This window comes from Fusarium keratoplasticum, chromosome 2, assembly GCF_025433545.1.
Source record: "Fusarium keratoplasticum isolate Fu6.1 chromosome 2, whole genome shotgun sequence".
NCBI classification, from domain to species: domain Eukaryota; kingdom Fungi; phylum Ascomycota; class Sordariomycetes; order Hypocreales; family Nectriaceae; genus Fusarium; species Fusarium keratoplasticum.
This window is the reverse complement of record NC_070530.1, coordinates 2,616,006-2,638,984: the sequence shown is the minus strand read 5'-3', so window position 1 is coordinate 2,638,984 and position 22,979 is coordinate 2,616,006. Positions and strand designations below refer to the sequence as shown.

The following is a 22,979-nucleotide window of genomic DNA, read 5'->3' as shown; positions in this document are numbered from 1 at the left end:
CCATCGGGACTTCAGAGGCTCTAGTGCTGGAGCTTGGGTGGGCTCCCCAGGGCTCCCAGTGGACCGTCGCCCTGGGGCCCGATCCACCGCAGCAGGGACCCGCCGCCAAAAGACACAGCCCGCATGCACCAGAGTACGGGGGGGGGGGACGGCACGACAACGGTCAAGACGTCGATTCGACCGCCCGTCGTTTGCCTCGTTGTTTGACCGCCTCGTCTTGCTTTCTGACCGGTTTCGGTGAGGACTCATCGTTGCCTGAAGGGCTTAGACCGAGGCGTCACGGTGAGGAAGTTGTCTCTTTTCTCTGTTGTCTCAATTCCGCGATTGAGGCCTTCATTCGTGGGGGTGGAGCTGTGTCAAGGTGGTGGTCACCCTCTCCAACGACCGGTTTATCTCCAGGGTAGCCAGATTGGTTCGATATGGCATCATCTATCGATCTTGCTGGTTTTGGCTTTGCGTGCCTGTCCTGACTATGTGATTGGATAATAACTTCTCCGTGAAGAATCATTGTGGGCTGGAGAGCCGGTTACTGTAGCCGGGCGTCTGGCAGTTTATTTCTCTGGTATGGGGTGTTGAGAGAGGCATAGCAACAAGAAGTGTAATTTGGTATGCAAGCACAATGTTGCCAATTCTCCACGCAATGTTGTTACCAGCATAATCGAATGAAGAAACAGAAACAAGAAACTAATGTAGTTGTCAAATCACTACCTACCTCTATAACAAATGCAATGGTCTTCGACGGCCCTGCCTACAGACTGCCGATAACACGCGGCTAGGCACTGGCAAGCACCTGCCCTAAACATGTACAACGCAACGACCCGCTCAAGCAATCAACATGGCAGAAACGAAACAACTAATCCATCTAAAAATACCATAAAACCACGACCATCACCTGCCAAACCTCCAACCACCCAGACAACATCCCACCCTTCCAGCCCAACCAACCCCCCGCAACCCAGTCTATATAAATTCAATTTACACCTCACTCAACATAGCCAATCAACAAGGCCTGCGGCGGTGTGCTGGCGCAATGGTAGCGCGTAGTCCTCCTAAGACTAAGGCTCAGGGTTCGAGTCCCTGGTATACCGTGATACATTCATTTTTGGAGGATGAATATGTTTTTGGAGGTGGTGATGCTTGGTGTGGTGTTTTGTTTTTGCTCCTTCCTCGTCTGTCGTCGTTGAGCGGGAAGGTGCTGGCCCCGCAGCCTTGCAAGGCTGATACCCGCCTGCTCCTTCCTCACGTCATGCAACGTTCTCCATTTAATTTCATCATCTTGATGCCCTCACTTTTGCATTACATGGTTGATGTCTCTTCTCTGACTATGCACTCTTTTTGGACAAGTAAAGCTTATACATAGTAGTCCGTATGCAGCGAACTCAGTCTCTCAGTATTAGCTCTTGATGTCTCCTTTACTTGGCTCATACCCTAAACACACAGCCGTCGCATAATCTCCATCATGGCTGATCGACACTAGAGCGCTTGCATCCTCTGATTGTCCTTCGCCGCTGCGTATGCGCGCCACTGGCGGCCCGCTCCCCAACCTCTCTCCCTCCACCTGGCGCCTCTCAATTATCACATCGTGAAACGTTAGGCGTCGGTATGGATGCGCCTTGATGGCAGCCTCCTTTGCCGCGAACCTGACGCAATATTCAAGTCAGCGGCATTGCAAATCTCCATTTTCATGGAGGGGTTGGACAGCATTTACCTCCCTGCAACAAAGGCAGCACACTTCCATAGTTCAGGATCTCTGGCGGCAATACTCTCATGGTTTTGATCATCCCCGACTAATGCCTTGTTTTCACTCCTCTGACCTACTGCCAATGCACCATTGCTCGCCGGCACCCGTTTCAGGATGTCGAGGCGAGCGTCCTTCTTTGCTAGCTCCTCAGGAGACAGGATCCTGCTAACGAAGCGTGAAGCACGAGGACCTGAGAGGATTCGGTGGATGCGCGAGATTTGGCAAATATCGGTCCCAATATTCAAAGGAAAGGGAAATGCCCTCAGGGGCTTCATCTGCAAGTGTTGACCGTCGTCGTGTTGTGGTGTATCGGGTGAGGCAATCAAGAATCTTTGACGTGCGGTCTCGATCCAAGCCGCCGAGCTTCTTTACCGCACTTAGACTAGCTTATACCGGCAACTTATCGATTCGCGTCCGTCCCCACAGTTACGTCACTCTCAGCATGTCATGATCGTCACCGGAGTAAAAGTTCCTGAATCTTGGTGACACCGCGTGAGTTTGTCTGTCGGGATCCTTCAATTACTAGCTAATTACCGAGGTGATCGAGCGCCTGCAATGAACGTGCAAATAATTAACAACGTTTCGGCAAACATACAACGCCATGCCTTCCTAACTCCACGTCCGATGGGCTCGAATTGCGAATGACGGGAGGTCCAGAGACGCAAGACAATCATGACCACGAATCAAACCTGAAAATACCGTGCTGACCGAGAATAACCGCTGGGTATCTAGAGACAAGTCACCGCTCTCTTGATTATACCGGGCGCTTAGTTCTCTGCAAGGAGAGGAGCGCGCTCTTGGTCAGCAGGCGCAGATCGCCAGCTAATCTCTCTGCCAGTCCAGGCAGGGACTGCGACGATGATAGTTGCGATGAAGAGAAGAGCCATGATGACGAAAGCGAAGATCCACTGGAAAGCAATGACCTTGTCGAGGAATTGCGAAACACCAATAGCCGCGGATAGAACACTGAGCGAGAAGCCCATGGTGTAATCCTGCGTCCGGTTAGTCTACTGCGGCAACAGGTGGATACGTCACAAACCTTGTAGATGATGATGAAGAACAATCCATAGGCGAGAATGGCCCAAATGAAGATGTTTCCGAAGATGCGGGGCACCAGATGGTGGGGGTGAGGAATCATCAGAGCGCCATTCCAGTAGATGGCAACAAAGGTCCAGGCCAGAGGTCCAGAAGCAACCGGGGTGTGGATGAATCGAGGATAGGTGTTGTGGCGGAAATAGAGCGAAGAAAGGTTAATGAAGTTTAGAATCAAGATGACCTCGGCCCAGTGGAAGTGAGATCGGACAAAGAGCATGACAAAGGCGAAGTGGAAGAGGTTGTTGAAGATGAAGTGGCTCCCAACGCTGGCGGCAGCATGAACAATGTCCGAGTTGCTCGAGAAGAGGTGGCCGATGTAACCAGCCTGGAGGAAGAAGAGGACAATCCTAGAGGAGAGGTTAGCGCTTCCAACAAACAGGCCATGGCGAAGCGTACCAGTAGATGGAGGTGATGGTCGAATTCAGACTGAAAGCGGTGGGGTACAAGTGGTTCTGCTCCCAGATCGTTCTATTCCTCGTGTGGCCATCTTCGGGACGGCGGACGGTGTAGTAAACGGTGACGACGAGGGACAGGACCCAGGTGAGGAGAGTCAGGATCTTGTACGTGAGGATAGCTCCGTTTGAGTGAGACTCCCTCTTGCTGAAGGGGTTGACTAGCAGGCATGGTCAGCGATGTAGCTCCCGAGTTACGGACCGGAGAGCTGAGGAGAGCGCCTCGTATTGTTTGGAACGTACGCTGTTGCCAGTTCGCCATGGTGACAGATGAGAGAGTCGGCCCTGGCTATGGAAGACGTCGAGAATAGTCGAGAATAAAGTCGATTCGAGTGAAGACAGCTGCTAAGGCAGGCTAAGGACGCAGTTCAAAGTGTGGGTGTGCGCTGGAGAACTGGTGACGTGTGGAAGAGGGAGAGGATTCTCAAGAGCGGCAGAGGGCGACGAAAGCATTTAAACAGCTGGGAATAGGTAGGCAGACGGCCGAGTAGTTTATGCGGGGAAGCAGCCCAGCCCATGATGGAGGGGAAGGGCCGAGCAAGCAACCATCGACGATGCTCGTGTCACACCACGCGCCATGGAAGCTACTCTACTGTACCTTGGCTTGCCTCGAATAAATCAAGGCACTGTAACAGCTTGGAAGGCGGTTCCATCGGGAAGCTCATTCGCAAAGGTACCTAACTACGTAGCTGGACAGTGACAGGGACGGGTACGTCGAAGTCGGTATAAGCGTAGGATTGGGGATGGTCAGCGCATGACCGCCGTCCATCGCCTCTCGGCGGCAGATCTCCAACCGCGCATCCTCAGAGCAACACCTGCATCACCAACCATGCCATGCCCTGCCAGGCCAGATGACCTGCTCGGGAGGGCGCTAGGGGACGGGCCTGTCTTGCGGGGTGCCGGATCAGTCGAAAGGACTACCGGAAAATAAAACAAGGTCGTGCTTTGATTGGTTTCTGGCGGAAACCTTGGGATCAAGGTGGTGGCCAGGCTGGATTCCGGAAGTGCTGGTGTGGAGTTGGTGTGCAAGCAAGGCAGCGTTGATGGTGGTGCTCTGTCTGAGGTGCATGGCCAAGGTACGTAATTGTCCGCGACAGCCCATTCAAGGGTTCCATTTCCATGATCACAAGTCCATTAATTCGTACAGAAAAGTCATCAGCCAAGAGAGAAACGGGATGGCTTTGTCTTACACGACGCTAGCTAGTAGCCTTTGCGTCGTCGGATGAGATTGGCCTGCTTCCAAGAGGCTTCTACAGGGGGCATTGAATGATGCCATGTACAGTATTTGCTGGTGGCCTGAGCTCCATCCAAGGGCAGGTACCGCTAAAACAGTTTCATCAAGGTCGCACCTGCTCAGAGAACCTGTGGTGCATGCGCAAGTCACTCCCTGGTGCGTTGCGCTGCACAGGCCTGTATTGGGACTGTCGCGAGGGAAGTAGGCGTCTCTGCAGCTACGTGATTGGCTGACCTCAACCCCCTAATGACGACCTCGACTTGGGCTCTGCCTCGAGATCGGCTCATAACGGCTTCTCTTCCGCTTGCAGCGCGTGTAGAGACTGACAGACGAGGAGACCAGCTCCTTGTTAAGGCATCTTTGGCAATATCGGCAGTTGTGCTAACGAGAACCTTGTCGAGGATTTGGGTGTGCAGTCGCTGGTTCGCGTGACCCTCACCAAGAGGGACGGCAGAAGGAAGGAGGGCAGGTGTTGCCCGGTTTGTTCTGTAGTGGCTGCCCATCGAGATTCATGGTTGCAACGCCACAGCCATCCTCATTCTGAAGCTGGCAGGTACATCCCGGGTTGACGATTGTCGATAACTTGAGCTGGCCCTCGCCAAAACCGAGCATCAATTCTTTTCCTGTTCCGTTCCTAAAGTCAAATCCCTCCATCGACGAGCAATTGGCAACCATTGTTCCTCATACTCACTCTTCTATCTTTCTAGCTAACAGCAGTTCTCCCCGGTCATCTTCATTCCTGCAGGTTTCACGGCACAAAACAAGTCGTGTTTCACATCACCACCACTACCTACTCCGACAACACCCTTTCGTCATCTGTACTCCATGAGCCTGCACACCAAGATGAGCTGACATTAAGATTGGTGCAGCCTTGGTGTAATTCTTCCCGAGAGTGCGTTCCTTATTCAGTCGACGCCCTCGCACCCTCTGTCCCCTGGCCATTCTCGTTCCTTCCTGAGGCCTCGTGGACTTAGGCATCACCACGACCTCGAGCCATCCATCTACCGGGCGACCCCAGGTTCCCGAAGGGTCAGTGACAAGGCTCGATTGGGATATCCTGTGCTCTTGGCAGACTCGGCTCGACATGATGCAAGTCTTTCAGGCTACAAGGCATGCGATCTCATCTCATCTCATCTGAAGTCGACATGGTACAAAGCTGAACCTCGCATCATGGCCAAAATCATCAATTCTACCAACAGCCAAAGACCAAACCAACGCCGTTCTTGCATCGACCCAAAGTGTTTGTACGGCCAGCTGCCGATGCGTCTTGGATCCGTCTTGACAGGATCATGCAATTATTCGATACCCTTCCTGAATCCGTTATGTGTGCTCGCAGTTAAAACGCCAAATCATGTCTCATGCTCTTCACCATTTTTGTCTTCGTCATCGTCGTCAAGCTCTTTTTGAGAGCATCATGACCGGGCCTTCTGTGAGTGACAGAAGAGTTTGTCGCCAGCATTCATCCACTTCTCAAAACTTGACTGCCGTTTTGCTCGCCTCTGCTCGTCTGTTTCACGCTGCGGCGGATGCGACGGGTTTGACGGTTTCGGACGCCAGTTGAAGGAATCATCGCTCCAGGTATAACTGCTCCCCAGTTGTGCTGCGACGGACCAATTCGCTTGATCGTCCTCAAGTGCCCTGTGGTCTGGCCAATTTTCAAAGTCAGGGGATTGTCGCAGTGAAGTTGACCGGCGATGGCTATCGATATTCAGTTTGACTGCGATGGCCTTTGTCTTGTCTCGGTTGAGAGGCCGAGTGTTGGTGTCGTGAGCGTTGCGAGATGGAACGCTGTCTATGGGCTCATAGACGTTGGGTATCCGCGGATATTTGCTAGGCTCCTCCCAGGAGTTGTAGTATTCCTCGCTCATCATGGTTTTGAGATGACGTGATGCTAATGGTATTTGCAGGTGTAGGCGCAGGGTGTGAGATGATGATGGGTGAGGTGGGAGAGTGGTGTCGGGCATGGATGGACCGGCGGGACTGAGCGAGCCTTTATTCAAGTCCATGATTGCGGTTGATGGCATGGGGGAGTCAGGGTGATGTGGTTTTTTCTGCTTGGTCTGAATAAGATCGTTCGCGCGGAAGCACACGCATTAGAGCTCACGCGCATCATGGGACATGATGGCCAGACCTGCATGCCAGGTCACGCCAATCGCGGCCAGCGAAGCTCACGCCGGGACCTGAATTTGGCGGGTATTGGGTGCCCGTTGGGTGCCGTTGGGCCACGACTCAAACGATGCACGAGGGCCCATGGTGCAGTTTTGCAATTTCCATGTCCTCGCAGAGCAAAACCCACTCTCGTCTGGGCTGTGCCGACCTGTCTTGGACTTGTCTTGGGCTTGGACGGCCTTGGGGACGGCCTTGGGCATGCGCGGCTTGGTTTTGGGCTGTTCCGCCGAGTTGCAAATCCCAAATGCAAGCAAGGATGTTATTTGCCAATCAAATGCCAAACCGCGGTGAGGGTGGCTTGGGAATTACAATTGGCCCTTTGTTGCCGATGGCGCTCTGCTGGCGAACGACTCTTGCCTTGGTCCGATACACACAATGTGCCCGTCAATGGGCTTGTGCCATTGTCTTTAAGGCAACCGGATAGGGGGGCTTGCCTCGACGAGGCTCTGCTCTAGGCGATTTGGAGTTGAGGGTTGCCCAGCGTGCATAGCCGCAGCCGGTCATGGCGGTCTGTTTAAAACCAGGCTCTCATCATGCCTGAGCCTTCTTCGATTTCCCTTCAGGCTCTACCTCCTGCAAACCGAACCCCTCAAGCAAACCCGAGAGCAAAGAACCGAGACAATGGCAGGCGTGGGACCCTCAAACTCGAGATGGATTGATCCGGCACACAAACGTTCACATCGTATCACTGACGAGAGTTGGGAGAAGTTCAAGCCTATACTTTGTACTCTTTACAAATCCTACACTCTCAACATTGTCATGGAGTTTATGAGGAAGCGTTTTAACTTCTACGCGAGGTATGTCGACCTTGGAGCTGTCTCGACCTTTGACTGATTTCCGCAGCAAGCGCCAGTATGGGTATCGTCTTGACAAATGGGGGGTCAAGAAGTACAACTCTGGCGAAAAGAAGAATTCTATGGGTGCGCTCGAGCAGATGGAATTCGACAATGGTCGACCATTCGACACAAGTCCCCGACTGAACCCGCCCAGCACCATGGCCTCGACGAGTGCCATTGTCGACGATACGGACCACGATGACTACATTCTTACGCAACCAAGCCCTCGCCATCGTATACGCTACCCTTGGGGGCCTGGGGATGGTGAGGCGACAAGAAAGCTTGCCGCTGACTTCTGCGCTGCCATGTCTGACGATGAGAACGCTTTCCAGCTATATTCAGGCCTCTACAGCTCCCTATCCAGGTCCAACCAGCCTCACTCTGCAACCCAGATGTTCCTTGCCATCTCATGTGCTCGGGTCGCTGATAAACGAGAGAATACCCGCCAAGCATGGGGACTGCTCTCTAGTCTCTTATCTCAGCAACAAGCCTACGACGATGAGCCTCACTTCGTCATGTCGATGCTCACAGCATACTTGGAAGACCGCCTCGAACAGGTTGATAATACGACAGTGAAGCGCCACACCTGCGCCACCATTAAGAAGTTTGTCGACGAGAACGGATCACTGAGGCATCTTCCTCACCACTATTCCTCTATTGACCTGGTGGCCGACTACTTCCTTTTCTATGGCCTCGACCAGTATGAGCGCGCTCTGTGCGAGGAAGAGCAGGCTCCGAACTTCTCAGCAGAGCACCTCCTCAACGATTTCATCAGGGGACAACCATTTGTCGACATGGTTCGACGAAACGCCTCGCAGCCCCTGCGCCTCTGCGTGGCATGGTGTAGTGAACAGCTTCTCAAGAACCACCCGGTTCCCCTGCAGAATCCGTCGGTCCAGCCCAACCCTGCCATGCGCCACTGGTGGGATAACACCAGGATTTTCTGTACCCTCTGGGGCGTCCTGCTGGGCCTGGTTAGACCTGGTTGCGCGCCCGATTGGTATAATCAGTGCGAGTCTGCCTATGGCATCTCTGCCTCTGAGCTCCTTGTCACTGTGTCCTGGATGATTGGCGCCGAGACCACTCCTCGCGATTATGCCATGTCTGATGAAAGCCTCCTCAAGAACGCTGCCGAGCGTGCCCAGAGCCTTTTGGAACTAAAAGAGAGTGAGCTGTTGATCGATTTCATTGACAAGTTTGAATGGATGAACGAGCTCGTTGACCTGGTTGACGAAGAAAAGTCGTTCGAGCCCTTTCTCCAATCACAGCTGCGCCAGTACCTATCTGAGACTCTCAGGATCCAGCTCCCCTATCCAGCTCAGAGCCAGAGCCAGGAGAGCGCTGCCCCGGACATGGACCACTTTGATGTGTTTGCGTTTGGTGGTGACTTGGGGTTTGTCAATGTCAACGTGGACTATTCTGCCCCAATGCCGTCGCCGAGTGCGTACGGGTTCGTGGCAGTTCCTGAGAGGTAATTTTTCCTTTGCATTCTCTTTGTCTGCTCTTGTTTTATGCTTCTTCTATCTTCTGGGTTACCTTTTAGGCCTTTCGGGTTTCTGTCGTTACTTCTATCGTAAATTTGCCCCCCTCATTTATATCGGCAAAGACCGTTGGAAGGATTCAGGGGTTGAATTATCAAAGGTTTCGCGAGTCCACGCACGAGTTAGATCAGGGCATAGCGAACCGTTCTTTTGTAATTGTAGATAAAACACACTAAAACAAATCAAGAAAAACAAAGCACCAGTCTATGTGACGCAGGGGGTATCACCAAGTATAGTGTAGTCCTCGACAGTATCCGCCATTCTCGCAACGCGCCGCCGCTTGATGCCACAAGTAAAGAAAACAGGAAGGGACCCAAGCCCTTTTCAAGAAGTGAAGTCAATGACACAGCCTCCTAATTCCATCCATAGTACAATCTATCTTTCCTAGTCCATGACAACTTAAACCTCCGTCACCAGCTGCTCGCCCTCGTCGAGCAGTTCAGTAACCTTGCGCAGGTTGCCAATCAGGCTGCGACCGAGGCCTCCGAGGAGTAGCTTCTCGGCGTTGGCAGGCAGGCCAAGATAGGTAGGGGGCTCGCGTTCGGGCAGACGGTGAATCCAAGCCTGGAAGTCCTGGAAACTTGTGCCTGATGGCACAACGAGACCGCCCTCGGGTCCATCGACAAGCTTGTGGTCAACCTCGTAGGCGGCGGGAGTGAGGAATGATGTGACGAGCTGAGAAAGGAGCTTGAAATCTCCTTCATCGTCAATCTTGCCACCATACGTTTCAGTCACAAGGTATCGCAGCATCTCCCATGGGATATTCTGGGGCGCAAGGTTGGTTCGGTTGCCTGCTACGCCGTCGATCCAAGTATCGACAATGTAGGCGGAGCACTCATACTATCGTATATGTTAGCTATCATCTCAAGGGAGGCGAGGTCCAGGCTTCACTTACGTCACTGTCGTTAAACTCCCAGAATCCCTTCCAGCCAAGGTTTGGCGCATATCGCAGTCTCTCTTGCACGACGGCGTGCAAGAAGGACAGAAGCAGGTAAAGTCGTGTTCTCTCCACGGGGCTCTTGGTGGCTCGCGTGGACAGGGATGACATCGAGTCCTTCATGTTAGCCCTCACACCAGCAGGCTGCTCGTACATGAGCACGCGGGAGGCTCGGAGCAGGTTGACAGGAATCTTGGGGCTCGATTCCATGGAAAGGAAGAGACGGAAGTCTGAGTGAGGGTTGAGTGACTCCATGCGCTTCTCCAAGCTCTGAAGCCAGGTAGGAGCCAAGTGCACGTTCTTGACCAAGACCCATGAGCCAGTCTGGGCGGCATTGCTGATAGCCTTGTCGGCGCTGGCGAGACCTTCGTTGGAACCCATGGCGATGTTTGTGCACTTGACGCGCATCCTCTCGACCAGGTTGTCCACCTTGTAACTGGCGTCGAAGCCGGGGCTCGACACCAGGGAGATTGGCAGTGTGGCAGATACTTGAGTGACGGTCTGCTTCAGGTCCTCGACGATATCAAAGATGTCGGAACCAAAGACCTGAGCAACGAAGCGTTCGGCGGCGGGAACAAATCGGTCCATCCTGAATAGCTTGACGAGCAGGAGAGACAGAAGGGCTTGGTCCACGGCCTCAGTCTTCTCATCCCAGATCTGGGGCACAGCGTTCTCGGCCAACTCCTCAGTGAAGAATTTGTCCCAGTCCTCGGTTGAGATGGCATCAATCTTGTCCTTGATAGCGCTAAGCTTCTTGGCCTGCGCGAATGCGTTTTCTCTGTCGTCAGGGTGTGACGAGAGGTCCTTGCCCTCAACACGGTTGTCGAGGATCATGTCGATGACAGACTTGTCCATCTTGTAGGGAGAGGCCTGAGCGAGAAGCATTCCCAGAGTGATGCGGTCCTTTTGGAGCAGACCAAGTGCGGTCCGCTTGAATGTGTTGACAAAGAGGTCCTTGACAATGACATCGCGTCTGGCGTTGTGGTCTGTCACGTTGGCGAGGTTCTTGTTGCCGTGGAGCACTGACTGGAAGATGTCGAGGAAGTACTGGAGCGAGAACTGGTAGAAGTGGTTGAGGTAGTGCAGTTGCTCCAGAACAGCAAAGACAGCACTGCAAGATCGGGCAATGATGCTGTACTGCTGTGTGATTTCCTCCACCTCAGCCATGACACCCTCGGTGTTGCTCATCTTGGCAGAGATCTCTGCAGCCTCGGTCTTGAGAGTCTCGAGCGTCTCGATGACGTTGTCATCATCCAGAATGTTACCACGAGACTCGTTGAGAGCCTGAAGCAGCCGCTTCTCCAGCTGTCGTAAGTGAATCTTGAACTCTCCCTGAAGCTTGATGAGGTTGGAGCGTCGCTCGTCAACATCCGGCCGCTCTGACTTGAGCACATCGTTCAGTGACTGGGTCTGCAGACTGCTCTGTGTGACAGTAAAGTTGACAAAGGTGGTTCGACTGCAGATGTCAGGGGCAAAGGTGGCCGATGGATCGCGAGTGGAAAGGTAGAGCTTGAAGGCTGGCGAAAAGTCGATCTCCTGCTTGCCGAGCTGGATGAGAACACGACCACCAGTTCGTTGACATTCCTTGTTGAGGACGTGGTTGAGGATAGGATCCAGATGCTCGGCATCCTGGATGAGAATGGGGTTTCCGAATCGAAGAGAACTCTCGAGCTGCTTGGTAAAGGTATCGTCCAAGAAGCTCGTCACCGTCAGGCGGCGATCCTTGCATTCCTTCTGCAGGAACTCGGTAACTCGTCCCGAAGGGTCGATGATTAGTGGGTAACGGTTGAAACGCTTGAGAATGATGGCATTCTCAGTGCACAGATCATCGACGGGGAGGGCATTCTCCTGCCAGCCCAGGCGTTCATCAGCTGTAGACAGGTATTCAGTAACAGGGTTTGGCGACTTGTACTGAATACCAGACAGGTGAAGCTGATGGAACCAGTCGTCCATCATTGACTTTCGGAATGTCTGATCGTATAGACCACTGTACGCCAGGAAGGCCGCAGCCACCAGGACATCTCCGACGAGGGTGCTGATTTGGATTTCGAACGACTTGCTTCCAGCCTCCCAGCGAACTCGTTCCGAGGACAGACTGTCGAGAAGTCTGACACTGCGGTCCACCTTGAACTGGACTCTCGACATCTCGGCCTTGATGGCCTGGGTCTCACTGATAAGCGCAGCATACTCAGTCTTGTACATGTTGATGCTGGCCTCGAGCTCCGCGATGTTGTTCTGCACAGACTTGGCCTGGGCCTTGGTCTCCAGGGCTTGATCCTCGAGCTGCTCGACCTCGATCTTGAGAGGACCGACCCGGTCGAGAATGTCAAAGTAGTTGACCTGGGCAGCAACCCACTGCACGAGAGGACCGCAAGCCTTGGAAGCGCGGTTGACCTTCTCAAAGGTGAATTCAGGGTTGGACAAGAAGTCGTTGCGCATCTTGTTCCTCAAGCCCTTGGTCATCTGCTTGGCGTTGTCAAACATGAGAATGCTGGCAATGAAGTCGTCCTTTCGCACGATTCCTTGCACCGCCTTCCAGTCGTTGATCCTGTGACCGAGCAAAGTGCATACGGCATCCATGGCAAGTCGAACACCCTGAGGTGGGTTGCCCATGGACCTGACTTCGGTCAGATGTTGACGCTTGATGTTGCTGACACTGGCCTTGGCCTCCTCGACAGCGGGTTCTGCCTTTGCGAGATCCTCCAGCACAACCTTCTTCCGCGAGGCAACCTCTGCCTCCTGCTTCTCCAAATTGGCCTGAATCTCTAGTGAAGTATTCTTCCTCTGTTCCGCCACACGCTGATCAGCAACCATGCGCTGCAGCTTCTCGTTCGCCTCCGCATCCTTCTGCTCCAGTTGCTTCTTCTTCTCCGCAAGGCTCACTCGAAGATCGCGAACCTTGTCCACCGTGTCTCTAAGCTTCTCTAGACCAACGTTCAAGTGACGCTGCTGTTCCTCAAGATCCTCCCGCTTTTCGTTGTAGAGCTTGATGTATTGCGTGACAAAGTCAAGGAAGTGTCGAGGCGTCAAGAAAGTAACCTTGCCCTGTTGCTTGAGCAGCTTCTCGTTGTATCGCTGCAGCGAATAGTGGATGTGCACCATCGAGTTAACAACTGTCTCACGATGAGAAGGAGGCAGTTGCAGACCACGGTATGCCACAGGAATGGTATCAGGACACTCAAAGTTGCTTCGGTCCAAGTCGATAGATTGGGTGAGCTCATGGCCGACTTGGAAGAGAGCCTGATCAGACCAGTCTCCGAACCAGTTGAGGACGCATCGGTTGAACAAGGCAGGACTGGTCGCAGCCTTTGAGGAGAGGCCATCCTCGGGGGGGTTCATGGTAAACACGACGTGTAGGTTCTTGACGATCTGCTGCGTGAACCACTTGTATAGTTCCTCTGGCGAGTCTAGGTGCAGGTTCTGGCGCTGAGCACCCTCCTTGCAAGCAGTCATAAGGGCTGCATACTCGTCTCCCTCGAAAAGACCGGGAACTTCGGCATTGGCGAGCAGGGTGTTCATTCTCTCCAGGAAACCCGAGTCCAAGACGTTCGACTCGTCCATAATGAAGCAAATCTTCTCACCCTTGCAACCGCATCGTCGAAGGACATCTCGAAGATCGTCATCAAAGTCCTCAGCAGAGTACTTTCCGTGGACCTTGATCTGGAAGACCTTGAGGCCGTTCATCCAAGCCACAAAGCGAGACAGTGTAGTCTTGCCACTGCCACTGACACCAATCAAGATGAGATGGCCTTGGGGCTGTCGGAAGACACGATCGATACGCAGCACGTGCTCCAAGACATCGTTGAAGAGGATCAGGGGCACGTCAACCTCTTCCTCGCAGAAGGTCTTGAGCCTAGCCCTGACAAAGTCTCGCAGCTGCTCACGATCAACCGGGACATAATTCTTGGACAGCCAGTTGGAGAACAGAATAGGGCCTCCAAGTGCCTTCTCCTCATCAATGTTGGGGAAGAACTCCAATGCGATGCGTCGTACGCTCTCATCGGTCCACTGTCGCTCCTCTTCAGCCACCAGTCGATCTTGGAAGAGGCGCAGAGCTTCGTGAGCCCAGATTCGGATAAGACCTTCAATGGTCAAGGCTTCCAGGGGCCGGATAGCCTCGTACACACCACGGACCCATCGAGTGAGTTCACGAGGGGAGTAGACATAGTGGGGCTGAATCTTGGGTGTGAATCTTTGCTGGGACTCGAGATAGAAGCGAACCATGGCGTGGGTAAGAGGCTCTGCATATCCGCGAAGAGATGGGATGATCTTGAGAACAGCAGAGTTGAAAGTGCCGTAGATCTGGTTGAGAGAAAGCTCACCAGGATAGTCGACCATGATGAGAGGAGCATGTCGAAGGAATCTGGCACCCATGGGAGTACGTCCAGCATCAGTAGGAGGATTGCAAGCACCGACGAACTGGATACGGTCCAGAGTGACCCATGACTTGTCGGATGTTCTCCAGAAACCATTATGCTCAACAAGCTGGCGAAGGAACGAAATAGCGCGTTGCGTTCCATACTTGTCTGGTGCCGGCAAGTTGATCTCATCGCAGAAGATGACAAGCCATCGTCCGATCTGAGTGGGTGAGAGCATAACACCGTTCAGTGTCTTCTTGTATTCGCAGTACTGCTCGAATGTCTTAATGAGCAGGTCAGGAGTTGTCGCGCTCGAGAAGTTAAGACCAACAACTTCCATGTTGGGCAGCTTGCGAAGTGCACTGAACAGAGTCATTGTTTTACCAGATCCAGGAGGACCACAAAGCAGCAGAGGCTTGTGCTCAGCGAGCCAAGAGTAAAGAACATCCTCGTGACGGACAGTGTCCAGCGTGGGAATAACGACATCGGTCTGAGTGATGGAGTGAGTGTTGACTTCCACAGATGGTACCTGGTTCTGCCAAGGAGCCCACTCAGACTTGGGAAGAGTGACGTCGAAATCAATGAGAGAGCTGGTGCCATCAAGAGGAGGCGAGCCAAAGTTGGCCAAGGCACAGATATCATCACCAAATGACTTTCTATCAGCCAGAGGACAGTCGCCAGTGAGTGCCCAAACAAGCGCCAACAGAAGCTTCTTCGAGATGAAGGATTCGATCTGTTCAGACTCGAGAGGAAAGTCGGAGTGCTGGCCATTGTACTCGATTGCGTCTCGGACGGCCTTGTTGAGCAGCGAAAAGAGGGTGGTGAGCACACGAGCGGTTGTGAACTCCATAATGTGATTGTAACCCTCAGCTCGCTGGAGAGCTTGGAGAATAAAGTCCTCGTCGGTCAAGTAGACCTGGAGCAGACTGGCAAACTCGCTTTGCACAGCCAGAGTCTTGGCAGGGCTATGTCCCGTAGCAACGCTATCCTCATCCAAGTCCTCAAAGGGAACGCTGCGGAGAGTTGAGAGATAGTTTTGGACCATCATGATCGGCGAGACAGTGTCCTCGCTGAACCAGACCATACCGCAACGACTGACGGTGGCAAGAGTAGCGTACTTGAGAGTCTCGACTTCGAACATGATTCGAACGTTAGGAGGCAGGTTGAGACGTTCACCATTGGGGAGGGTAAGCAGCTTGTTGTCATCGAGGACACTGTTCAAGTTCTCGACCCATTCAGGATCGACATCACCATCAAAGACGATCCAATGTCTCTTCGAGTCTTCGCCACGCAGGTTGTCGACAATCTTGCGGAGAATGCTGGTGAACAGACCGTCGGTCCACTCACGAGTTGTCGAGTCGAGGTTTCCGTACAGTGCCTCCTTCGACATGACCTTTGAATCGATCACATGAGACACGCCTTCAACACCTTCGACCTTCTGAAGAGCATCCAGCAGAAGCCTCCACGCAGCAGACTTTCCGGATCCAGAGTTACCGACCATCATGACACCGTGGTGGATCTTCTGGATCTGGTAGAGCTGGAGGACCTTGGTCATCCAAAGCTCATTGACGACGAGATGACGCTCTGCTGCAAGCTCGCGGATAGCGTTCTCCAGGGCCTCAAGGTTGGCTGGCACGTATTGAACACCAGGGAAGCAGGTTGTTTCAATAGTGGCCATGATGTCAACATCGGACTTGATCAACTTGGGCGCAATAGTCTCCCGAATGCTCTGCACAATGATCTCGGGTTCAACAACCTCCTCGGCACCGAGGCTGCCTTCGCCCAAGCGAGCACGCTTGAGGCCACCAGAGCTAACCAAAACACTCTTCAAAGCACGCAGACCAAAGTCGTAGTGAGCCTGTTTAGACAGCTTGCCAGAGCACTGATCGAAGAAGGGAACAGTCTGCTTGGAGAGTTGCTTGGCCTGGTTGAAACCCTGCGAGTAAAGCATAACCTCGGCAATGAGCTCCTTGTCTGGCTTAGACATGGCAACACTTCGGAAGAGCTTCTTCAAGTTATCGGGGAGGTTGGAACGACCAGCATAGCCAGGGTTCATGGTGATGAAGATACCAGTGTTTTCGTTGACGTGGAGATGGCGGCCGACCAACTCAATCTGAGACTGGTCATCCTCGACACCCTGCTTGAGACCCAGCTGAATGTTCTGGATCTGCTGCGAGACAGCGGACAAGATACGCTCCTCCAGACGGTTGAACTCATCGAAACAACCCCAAGCGCCGACCTGGCAGATACCAAGGAAGATACGACCCATGGCCTGGAAGTCGAAAGTGTCGTCACAGCAGAAGACAAGCGTGAATCGTCCCAGCTGCACACCAAGGGCTTTGACTGATTCAGTCTTACCCGTACCGGCAGGACCATAAGGTGAACCACCCAGTCGTTGGCACAGTGCCTGAGTGAGGGTGAGGAAACATCTATCGGTAAGAGGGGTGCGAACAAGGCGCTCCGGAACACCCAGGTATTCGAAGCCATAGTTGAGTTTGGCGTTGGCCATCTTGATGTACAAGCGATCAAGATATTCGCCTTGGGGTTCGTAGACGTAGCGCATCTGCAACTGCCAGAGGTAGTGGCTTGTGGAGTTGGCGTTTGCATTGATGAGCTTCTCAATAGTGTCACGCTGGTGGACACATTCGGTAATCAACTGTTCGCACTTCTTCCTCAGAATGACCTCAAGCTCTCCGAGGACGGTATCGGCAAGAACGCGGAGGACCTCGACTTCACGATCGAAGATAGCCTTGAGCGTCTCGCCGCCAGTGGTAAGAGACTTGTCAACCGCGGTCGTCCAAACAACCTGGGTTGCAAGTACAACAATCTGGCTGGGATAGGCGTCCATAAACTCGTTCAGAGCCTCTCGGTCAATCGTCTCCGATTCAAAGATGGGCGTGTATTGGTCAACGGCCTCAGCAAGCAGCTCAGCCAGGGTCGACTTCATGCCACCCTCGAGGAGAGCCAGCCAGTCGTTGATCTTCGGTGTCTTGGCCAAAGAGATTTCCTTCTTGAGTCGAACAACCTCACCTTCTTTGGAAGTGAAGCCAGAAATGACAGTTTCATCGTCCATGACGAGACCTGACAAACCAGCAAACATCTTCTTGAAGTGCTTGGCAATGCGCAGTGTGTCGTTGCTGTTACCAATCATCTCCAGGAGATCCTCGTCACCAACAAAGTAGAATCTGGGGAACGAGACTCGCTCCTTCTCCAGGTACTCACCGAGAGCCTTCTGGATCTTGTTGAGCATTTCTGCGAGTCGCTCAAGAGATTTCTGGACGTTGGGGATGTTGAGAACTTCGAGGACGTACGGCGACTTGTTGGCCTTCTTCATGACAGCCAAGAACTCGCTGTTGATGTTCTGGAAACGTCCCGACTCGATAGGGAGAAGGTGCTTGATATCCGCGTTGCCAGTGAAGACACCCTCAAGGTAGACCCATTGGCGTTGAACATCAATCCACACATCAAAGAGAACATGGACGCGGTTGAGTTTGTCCTCCCATGCAACAGCCTCTTCCTCAAACTCCTTGTAATAGGGAGAGTGCTTCATAGCCTGCAGAGAGTTCAGGTTCTCACTACACTTGGCAAAGAGATCGTCCCAACCACGAATGAGTCGGATCTTGTTCTGGTAGTTGACCATCTCCAAGGCATAGTTCTGCCATGTCTCACGGACTTGCTTCAAGAACTCTTCAAGAGCCATTTCACCCTGAGCCTGAGCAATGATGTCCTTGACGATGACTTCGGTAGCAACCAGGTTGAGGTCCCAAACATCACCAAGGGTCATCGAGCTCGGTGAGAAGCGCTTCTGCGGCTTGATTTGCTTGTAGATCTTGTGCCAATGACGTTCGCGAATGGCATCAGACTTCAAGTCGGAGAGAATAGAGTTGACCTTGAGGAAGCCGCGAAGAATGCCCTGGACGTGCTCGAAAGCAGCATACTGTCGCATCCTGCTGGGCATTTCCTTGGTGCTCTTGATGAGGTCGTCAACCTTGGATCGAATCTTTCGTGGCTGAACAGCAGTCCAGAGAATATCGCGTGTCTCATTGAGACTCGCCCAGATGGTGGAAAGGTTAGACCAGACAGACTGGAAGTCGCGGACCTCCTCAAGAGTGGCCTCAAGAGAGGTATCGGGGCTAGCAGGAATATCCAAGGCTTCCTTGGCCTTCGCCACCATTTGAGCATCATCCTGAAGCTTGGAGATACGGGATTCAAAGGAGCTCAGGGTGGCAGATGCAACATCAGGCTGAATGGTTCCAGAGACAGGCTTCTCCTCGTTCCACTGGGCGGCGATTTCAGCAATTCGTTCGTTAATCAATTTGTCCTCGGCGACGATCTTGGCCTGGAGCGCATCAGTCTGATCCTGGACGATTCTAGACTTCTTCTCAAGAATCTCCTTGAGAGCCTCCCATTGGCTGTCGATCTGCTCAATGTGCAGCCAGTCATTGGGGAACTGATATCGTTGCCTGACAAGCGTCGACTGTCCTTGGCGGAACATGTCAATCTCGGGCGCCCACGTCTTGACATTGCGCTTGCAGCTCTGCACAACGGTGATGAATTGGACGGCCTGAGCAGTCGAGGAGGCATCTGAGCTCTGGCTCTCGAGGTGCTTGCGTGCCTTTTCAATCTCTGCATTGATCTCGCGCATACGGTTTCCTAGGCGGCTGGCAAACTTCATGAGAATCTCATGCTGCCATTGATCATACTTCGCATTGACCTTGGTCTGAACTTGATCGTAATCAATGGTGAGATGGCCAAACGCCCGGCTGACTTCTTGAGTGTCAAAGGTAGACCGGGTCTTGCGGATTTCCTGCAGAAGCTGCAACCATCGAGGGAGCTGCTCGCCAAGAGCATCGTAAACCTGCTCAGACTGAAGATCCCAGAGTGACTGGAACTGAAGCCACTTGTCGACATAGGCACTAACCTCATGCAGCTTCTTCTCAACAGAGACATAGACACGCTGCAGCAGGCCAGCGCACTCCGACGGCAAGTCAGTGAAGCGAGGCTCATCATTGGCGGTAGTGGTCAGGCTCATCTGGTATCGAGTCGCCTTGATCTTGCGAAGGTTGCAGACAATTCCGAGCCACTCGTGAAGATGGAGGAACCAACTAGCCCGAGCAAACTCCAGAGGAGGATCGAGGTAGATGACTTGGTTGCGCATGGCCAGCTCAAGAACAAGACGCTTCATGGTCGGGCCATCGGGCTTAGCCTCTTCATTGTTGTTGTTGACCTTTCGTCGCAATTCATCATCAGGAGTGTCGTCCTCAAACGCTTCGATCCATGCGTGAACAGCGCTCTGGAGGCGGGTGAGGAGAATCGACTGAACCTTGCTGTTCAGGCCACGCACCCAGAAGTCCAAGTTCACATATTGCTCCAAGTTCAGCTGATCCACGGCAGCCTGGATCGTATCCAAGCGAGTGTGGAAAGCAGCTTCCTCATAGGGGCAGGTGTTGAGCTCCTTCAAAGCTTGCTCAACAGTGGCATGAATGAAGTTCAGAGACACAGCCTTCTGCTGGAGAACGGACACAGCAGCTGCAAAACCGCGAATGAACATGCCGTGCTTGCTCTCCGTGTTCTTGGCAAGGCCAAAGTCGGTTCCACCAGGAAGAAGTGGTCGTGTTTGTCTATTATCAGAGTAGAAGAGCTCATGCGAGTTGATGAACGACTCCCATCGCAGCGGCACACCTTCACTAATCAACTTGTAGACATCGTTTCGGTAACCATAGAGCAGGACCGACTCCTCACCCATGACCGAGATTTGCCGCAGAGTCTGGGATAGTGTTCTCACGCTCTCCATCAGGCTAACAGCGTAGGGGTACACTCGCTTGGCATCCTTGGACACGGTGGTAACAGCGTGCGGCACAGAGTACGATTGCCAGGTAAGGTTGCGTGTCTCCTTGAAGAGAGTAATGACTTGAGGATCAAAGTTGACAGTGAGCTCAAGGATACCACCAGCAGATCTGACACGAGCAATCTCAAAGAGTTGGCCAGAAATAGAGATCTTGCGTCTACCCACGTCGGCAATCCAAGCCTCGTAGATTCGAGCAGTATCCAGCTTCTGCTTGAAGAGCTCGCTCTCCTCCTGGAGCTTGTGACCTTCGGTGTGCATAGTCCAATCAGGACCAAGGACAGCCTCGACCTTTCGCATGTAGCCGTCAAGTTGGAACTCGATTTGGCGAGCCCAGATGATGGCACCTGAGACAGGAGGGAGATCACGAAGCTGAGCCATAGCGTGAGTCTCCGAGTGACCATACTGCTGCTTGAATCGCTCATGCAGTCCATTGATTGCCTGCTTGACGTGGTCCATCAGCTGGTTCTGGTACTCCTGGATAGCACCGCGAATCTTAGGCCTGACAAAGAGGGCGTTGAACTTGGAGAAGACTCGGAACATCTCGTTGGCGGTCTTGGCAGTGGCCAGTCGATCTCGAAGTCTGGCAATGATAGAGTTCTCCACTCGAGTCGTGCGCTCGTTGTAAAGATTCTCGGCTCGTACCCAGCGTTCCTTGCCCTGGTCGGTGACATCCAGCAGGTCGACATTATGCAGAGCCTCCCAGGCCTGCTTGACCTCTTCAACGGCGTCCACATCGCCCATCTCCTCCATGACGATGCCGTTTGAGCCCGTTGTCTCGGTGACGCCGGGGATAGTCGCCTGAGGGCCAAGGACGTTGATGATCGTCCGCTGGAGCTGCTCGTGGTTGTCACGGAAAGTGCTGACGTACTTGATCCTCGACTCAAGCTCCGAGTGCTTCTTGTTGATCTTGATAGGGATAAACTTCTCGTTTCGACGTCGAGTCACTTCACGGGCCACATTGGTGAACTCCTTGACATTCTCTTCCCAAGTTCGGAATATGTCGTCGCAAGTCTGCATGATGGTCTGGAACTGCTGGTAGTCCAGGTTGACCAGCTCAGTTCCCGGTAGCAGTCGGTGAAGCACTTCGTCGAGATCGGCCGAGATGGCTTCAACCAGCGGCAGAGCCCTACGGATCGGATAAGGGCAAATCCTCAGTTTCTTGTTCAGATGTCCAAAGATCTGCGCGATAGCCTCCTGTGCCTTGGAAAGCGAGGTAGCAGAAAGCAGCTCATCGAGAGGGAAATCACGCATGAGCTGGTTGTACTTCTGAACCTTGTCCATAGCTTCCTTGAGACCGGTGTCAGCCGTGAAACTGACGGTGGCCTGGAAACGCTTGGCATGCTTGAGGATCTCGAGTGTCAGGAGCACACCCTCGCTCCTGAGCTGACCCTCGATACCCTCCAAAGCCGACTCCATGGACAGCCAAAAGTTGACCTCCTGACTCGCAGTGTTGAACTCCTGGTTCGCATTCGAAGACGGGTCCTTGGTCAATTTGGTGATGCCCTGAATGGACTTGATCCAGGTATTGACGTTGGCCTGCAGCCGGTTGAGGAATGTGCTGTCCTGGAGAAGATTCTGGGGGATCGCATCGAGAGAGGGCCGGGTATGGCGAGATTCGGCATCGTCGAGGACATTCTGAACGATGGAGTGAAACGTGAGTGAGATCTCGGGAATATCAACGTTCTGCTGAAGATGGAGCAGACTCAGCTCCAGATCATTGAGTCGCTTCTTGGTGACTGGAATTCCCGTCTTCGCATCAACATCCGCCCGTCCTCTCGACCCGTTGGCCAACTGCTGGCTCTTGGTGTTGGCGTCAAAGTACGGCACCAAGGCGTGGTGGACCTGAGAATGAAGAACCTCCCAAGGAGAGAGGGCCGTACCCTGCTCTCCAACTCCGGCGTTGAGAGAGGCAGGGCCAGGCAAATTAGTAATAAATATTTGAGATGTAAGGGGTCGTGTCGGGTCTATAGGTTGAGGAGATTTGATAAGGACAAGAGAGGAGACGGTCGTCGGGGACGAAGAGATCTCGGTAGAGAGGGTGTAGTTGTAGGTAACCGGCGCTATCAAACATCAGCAAGACTACACAACATGGCAAGCTTCACGTAGACGAACCAGCAGGGTCGGCTCCGGCCTCTACAGCAGATGGGTTTGCGATATCCTTCTGGATATAGAGCACATTCTGGCTATCGCTCGCAAACCGCGTGCAGCGCGAGACAGTCTCGCCATAGCGGGCCTTGTGCAACAGACTTCCCAGCTGCTCGAGTTCGTCGTGGGTGGCGCCGAGGGCGATCTCGCAGACGGCAGCGAGATGCTCAACCACGCGTTCGGGCTCGATGGTCGGGAACGGCGCGGCAGCTGCGACACCGTTGGCGGAGCTCCCAGTGCTCGGCGCAGCAGCCGAAGTGACCTCCATAATGGCAGGAGGGTGCGGTATGGGAAAGAGAGTAGATGGAGAAGGCCTAGTAGCGCCCAGTCATCTCCAAAAGGTCGGCTCGCGGAGGGTTGAGGGACGCAAACGAGGGGAGTCGGTGATGGAGGGACGAGGAGCTCAAGGTGGGCAAGCTTGCGTAGATTATCGAAAACAAACTCAGCGACGGCGTACGATGAGCTCGAAGGCTAAAGGAGCGTGGTGTCGATGATAGCAAAGGCGGGAGTCGCAGAGAGGTATTACGCAGCGGTAGGTAGGGGTTGATGAGATGAAGTTCCAGTGTCCACCAAAGGAGTTCGGTTGTTGACTTTGGACTGGTTTGGATAAGTAGCCAAGGGCG

The 22,979-nt window shown here is 53.3% G+C and overlaps 4 protein-coding genes and 1 pseudogene across 5 annotated transcripts, besides 1 other annotated feature; 1 reads left to right on the top strand and 4 right to left on the bottom strand.

Annotated features, from left to right (window-relative positions):
• Positions 1 to 1,393: 1,393 nt before the first annotated feature.
• NCS57_00273400 lies at positions 1,394 to 2,106 on the bottom strand (annotated as a pseudogene). The gene is made up of 2 exons: positions 1,709 to 2,106; positions 1,394 to 1,640 (listed from the first exon to the last, which is right to left on the bottom strand).
• Positions 1,394 to 2,106: a sequence feature.
• A 402-nt stretch (positions 2,107 to 2,508) lies between these two features.
• Positions 2,509 to 3,550, bottom strand: NCS57_00273300 (uncharacterized protein; the record flags this gene model as incomplete). Its single annotated transcript, XM_053052756.1, has 4 exons — positions 2,509 to 2,733; positions 2,781 to 3,183; positions 3,233 to 3,449; positions 3,532 to 3,550. 4 exons carry the CDS (start codon positions 3,548 to 3,550, stop codon positions 2,509 to 2,511), a joined length of 864 nt encoding a protein of 287 aa, XP_052918002.1.
• A 2,384-nt stretch (positions 3,551 to 5,934) lies between these two features.
• Positions 5,935 to 6,528, bottom strand: NCS57_00273200 (uncharacterized protein; the record flags this gene model as incomplete). The annotated part of the gene is made up of 1 exon (XM_053052755.1): positions 5,935 to 6,528. The coding sequence occupies one exon, from the start codon at positions 6,526 to 6,528 to the stop codon at positions 5,935 to 5,937; it is 594 nt and encodes a 197-aa protein (XP_052918001.1).
• A 784-nt stretch (positions 6,529 to 7,312) lies between these two features.
• Positions 7,313 to 9,002, top strand: NCS57_00273100 (Clr5 domain-containing protein; the record flags this gene model as incomplete). Its single annotated transcript, XM_053052754.1, has 2 exons — positions 7,313 to 7,488; positions 7,535 to 9,002. The coding sequence occupies 2 exons, from the start codon at positions 7,313 to 7,315 to the stop codon at positions 9,000 to 9,002; spliced, it is 1,644 nt and encodes a 547-aa protein (XP_052918000.1).
• A 465-nt stretch (positions 9,003 to 9,467) lies between these two features.
• On the bottom strand, positions 9,468 to 22,624 carry NCS57_00273000 (Dynein heavy chain, cytoplasmic; the record flags this gene model as incomplete). Its single annotated transcript, XM_053052753.1, has 3 exons — positions 9,468 to 9,908; positions 9,964 to 22,271; positions 22,324 to 22,624. The coding sequence occupies 3 exons, from the start codon at positions 22,622 to 22,624 to the stop codon at positions 9,468 to 9,470; spliced, it is 13,050 nt and encodes a 4,349-aa protein (XP_052917999.1).
• Positions 22,625 to 22,979: the final 355 nt, after the last annotated feature.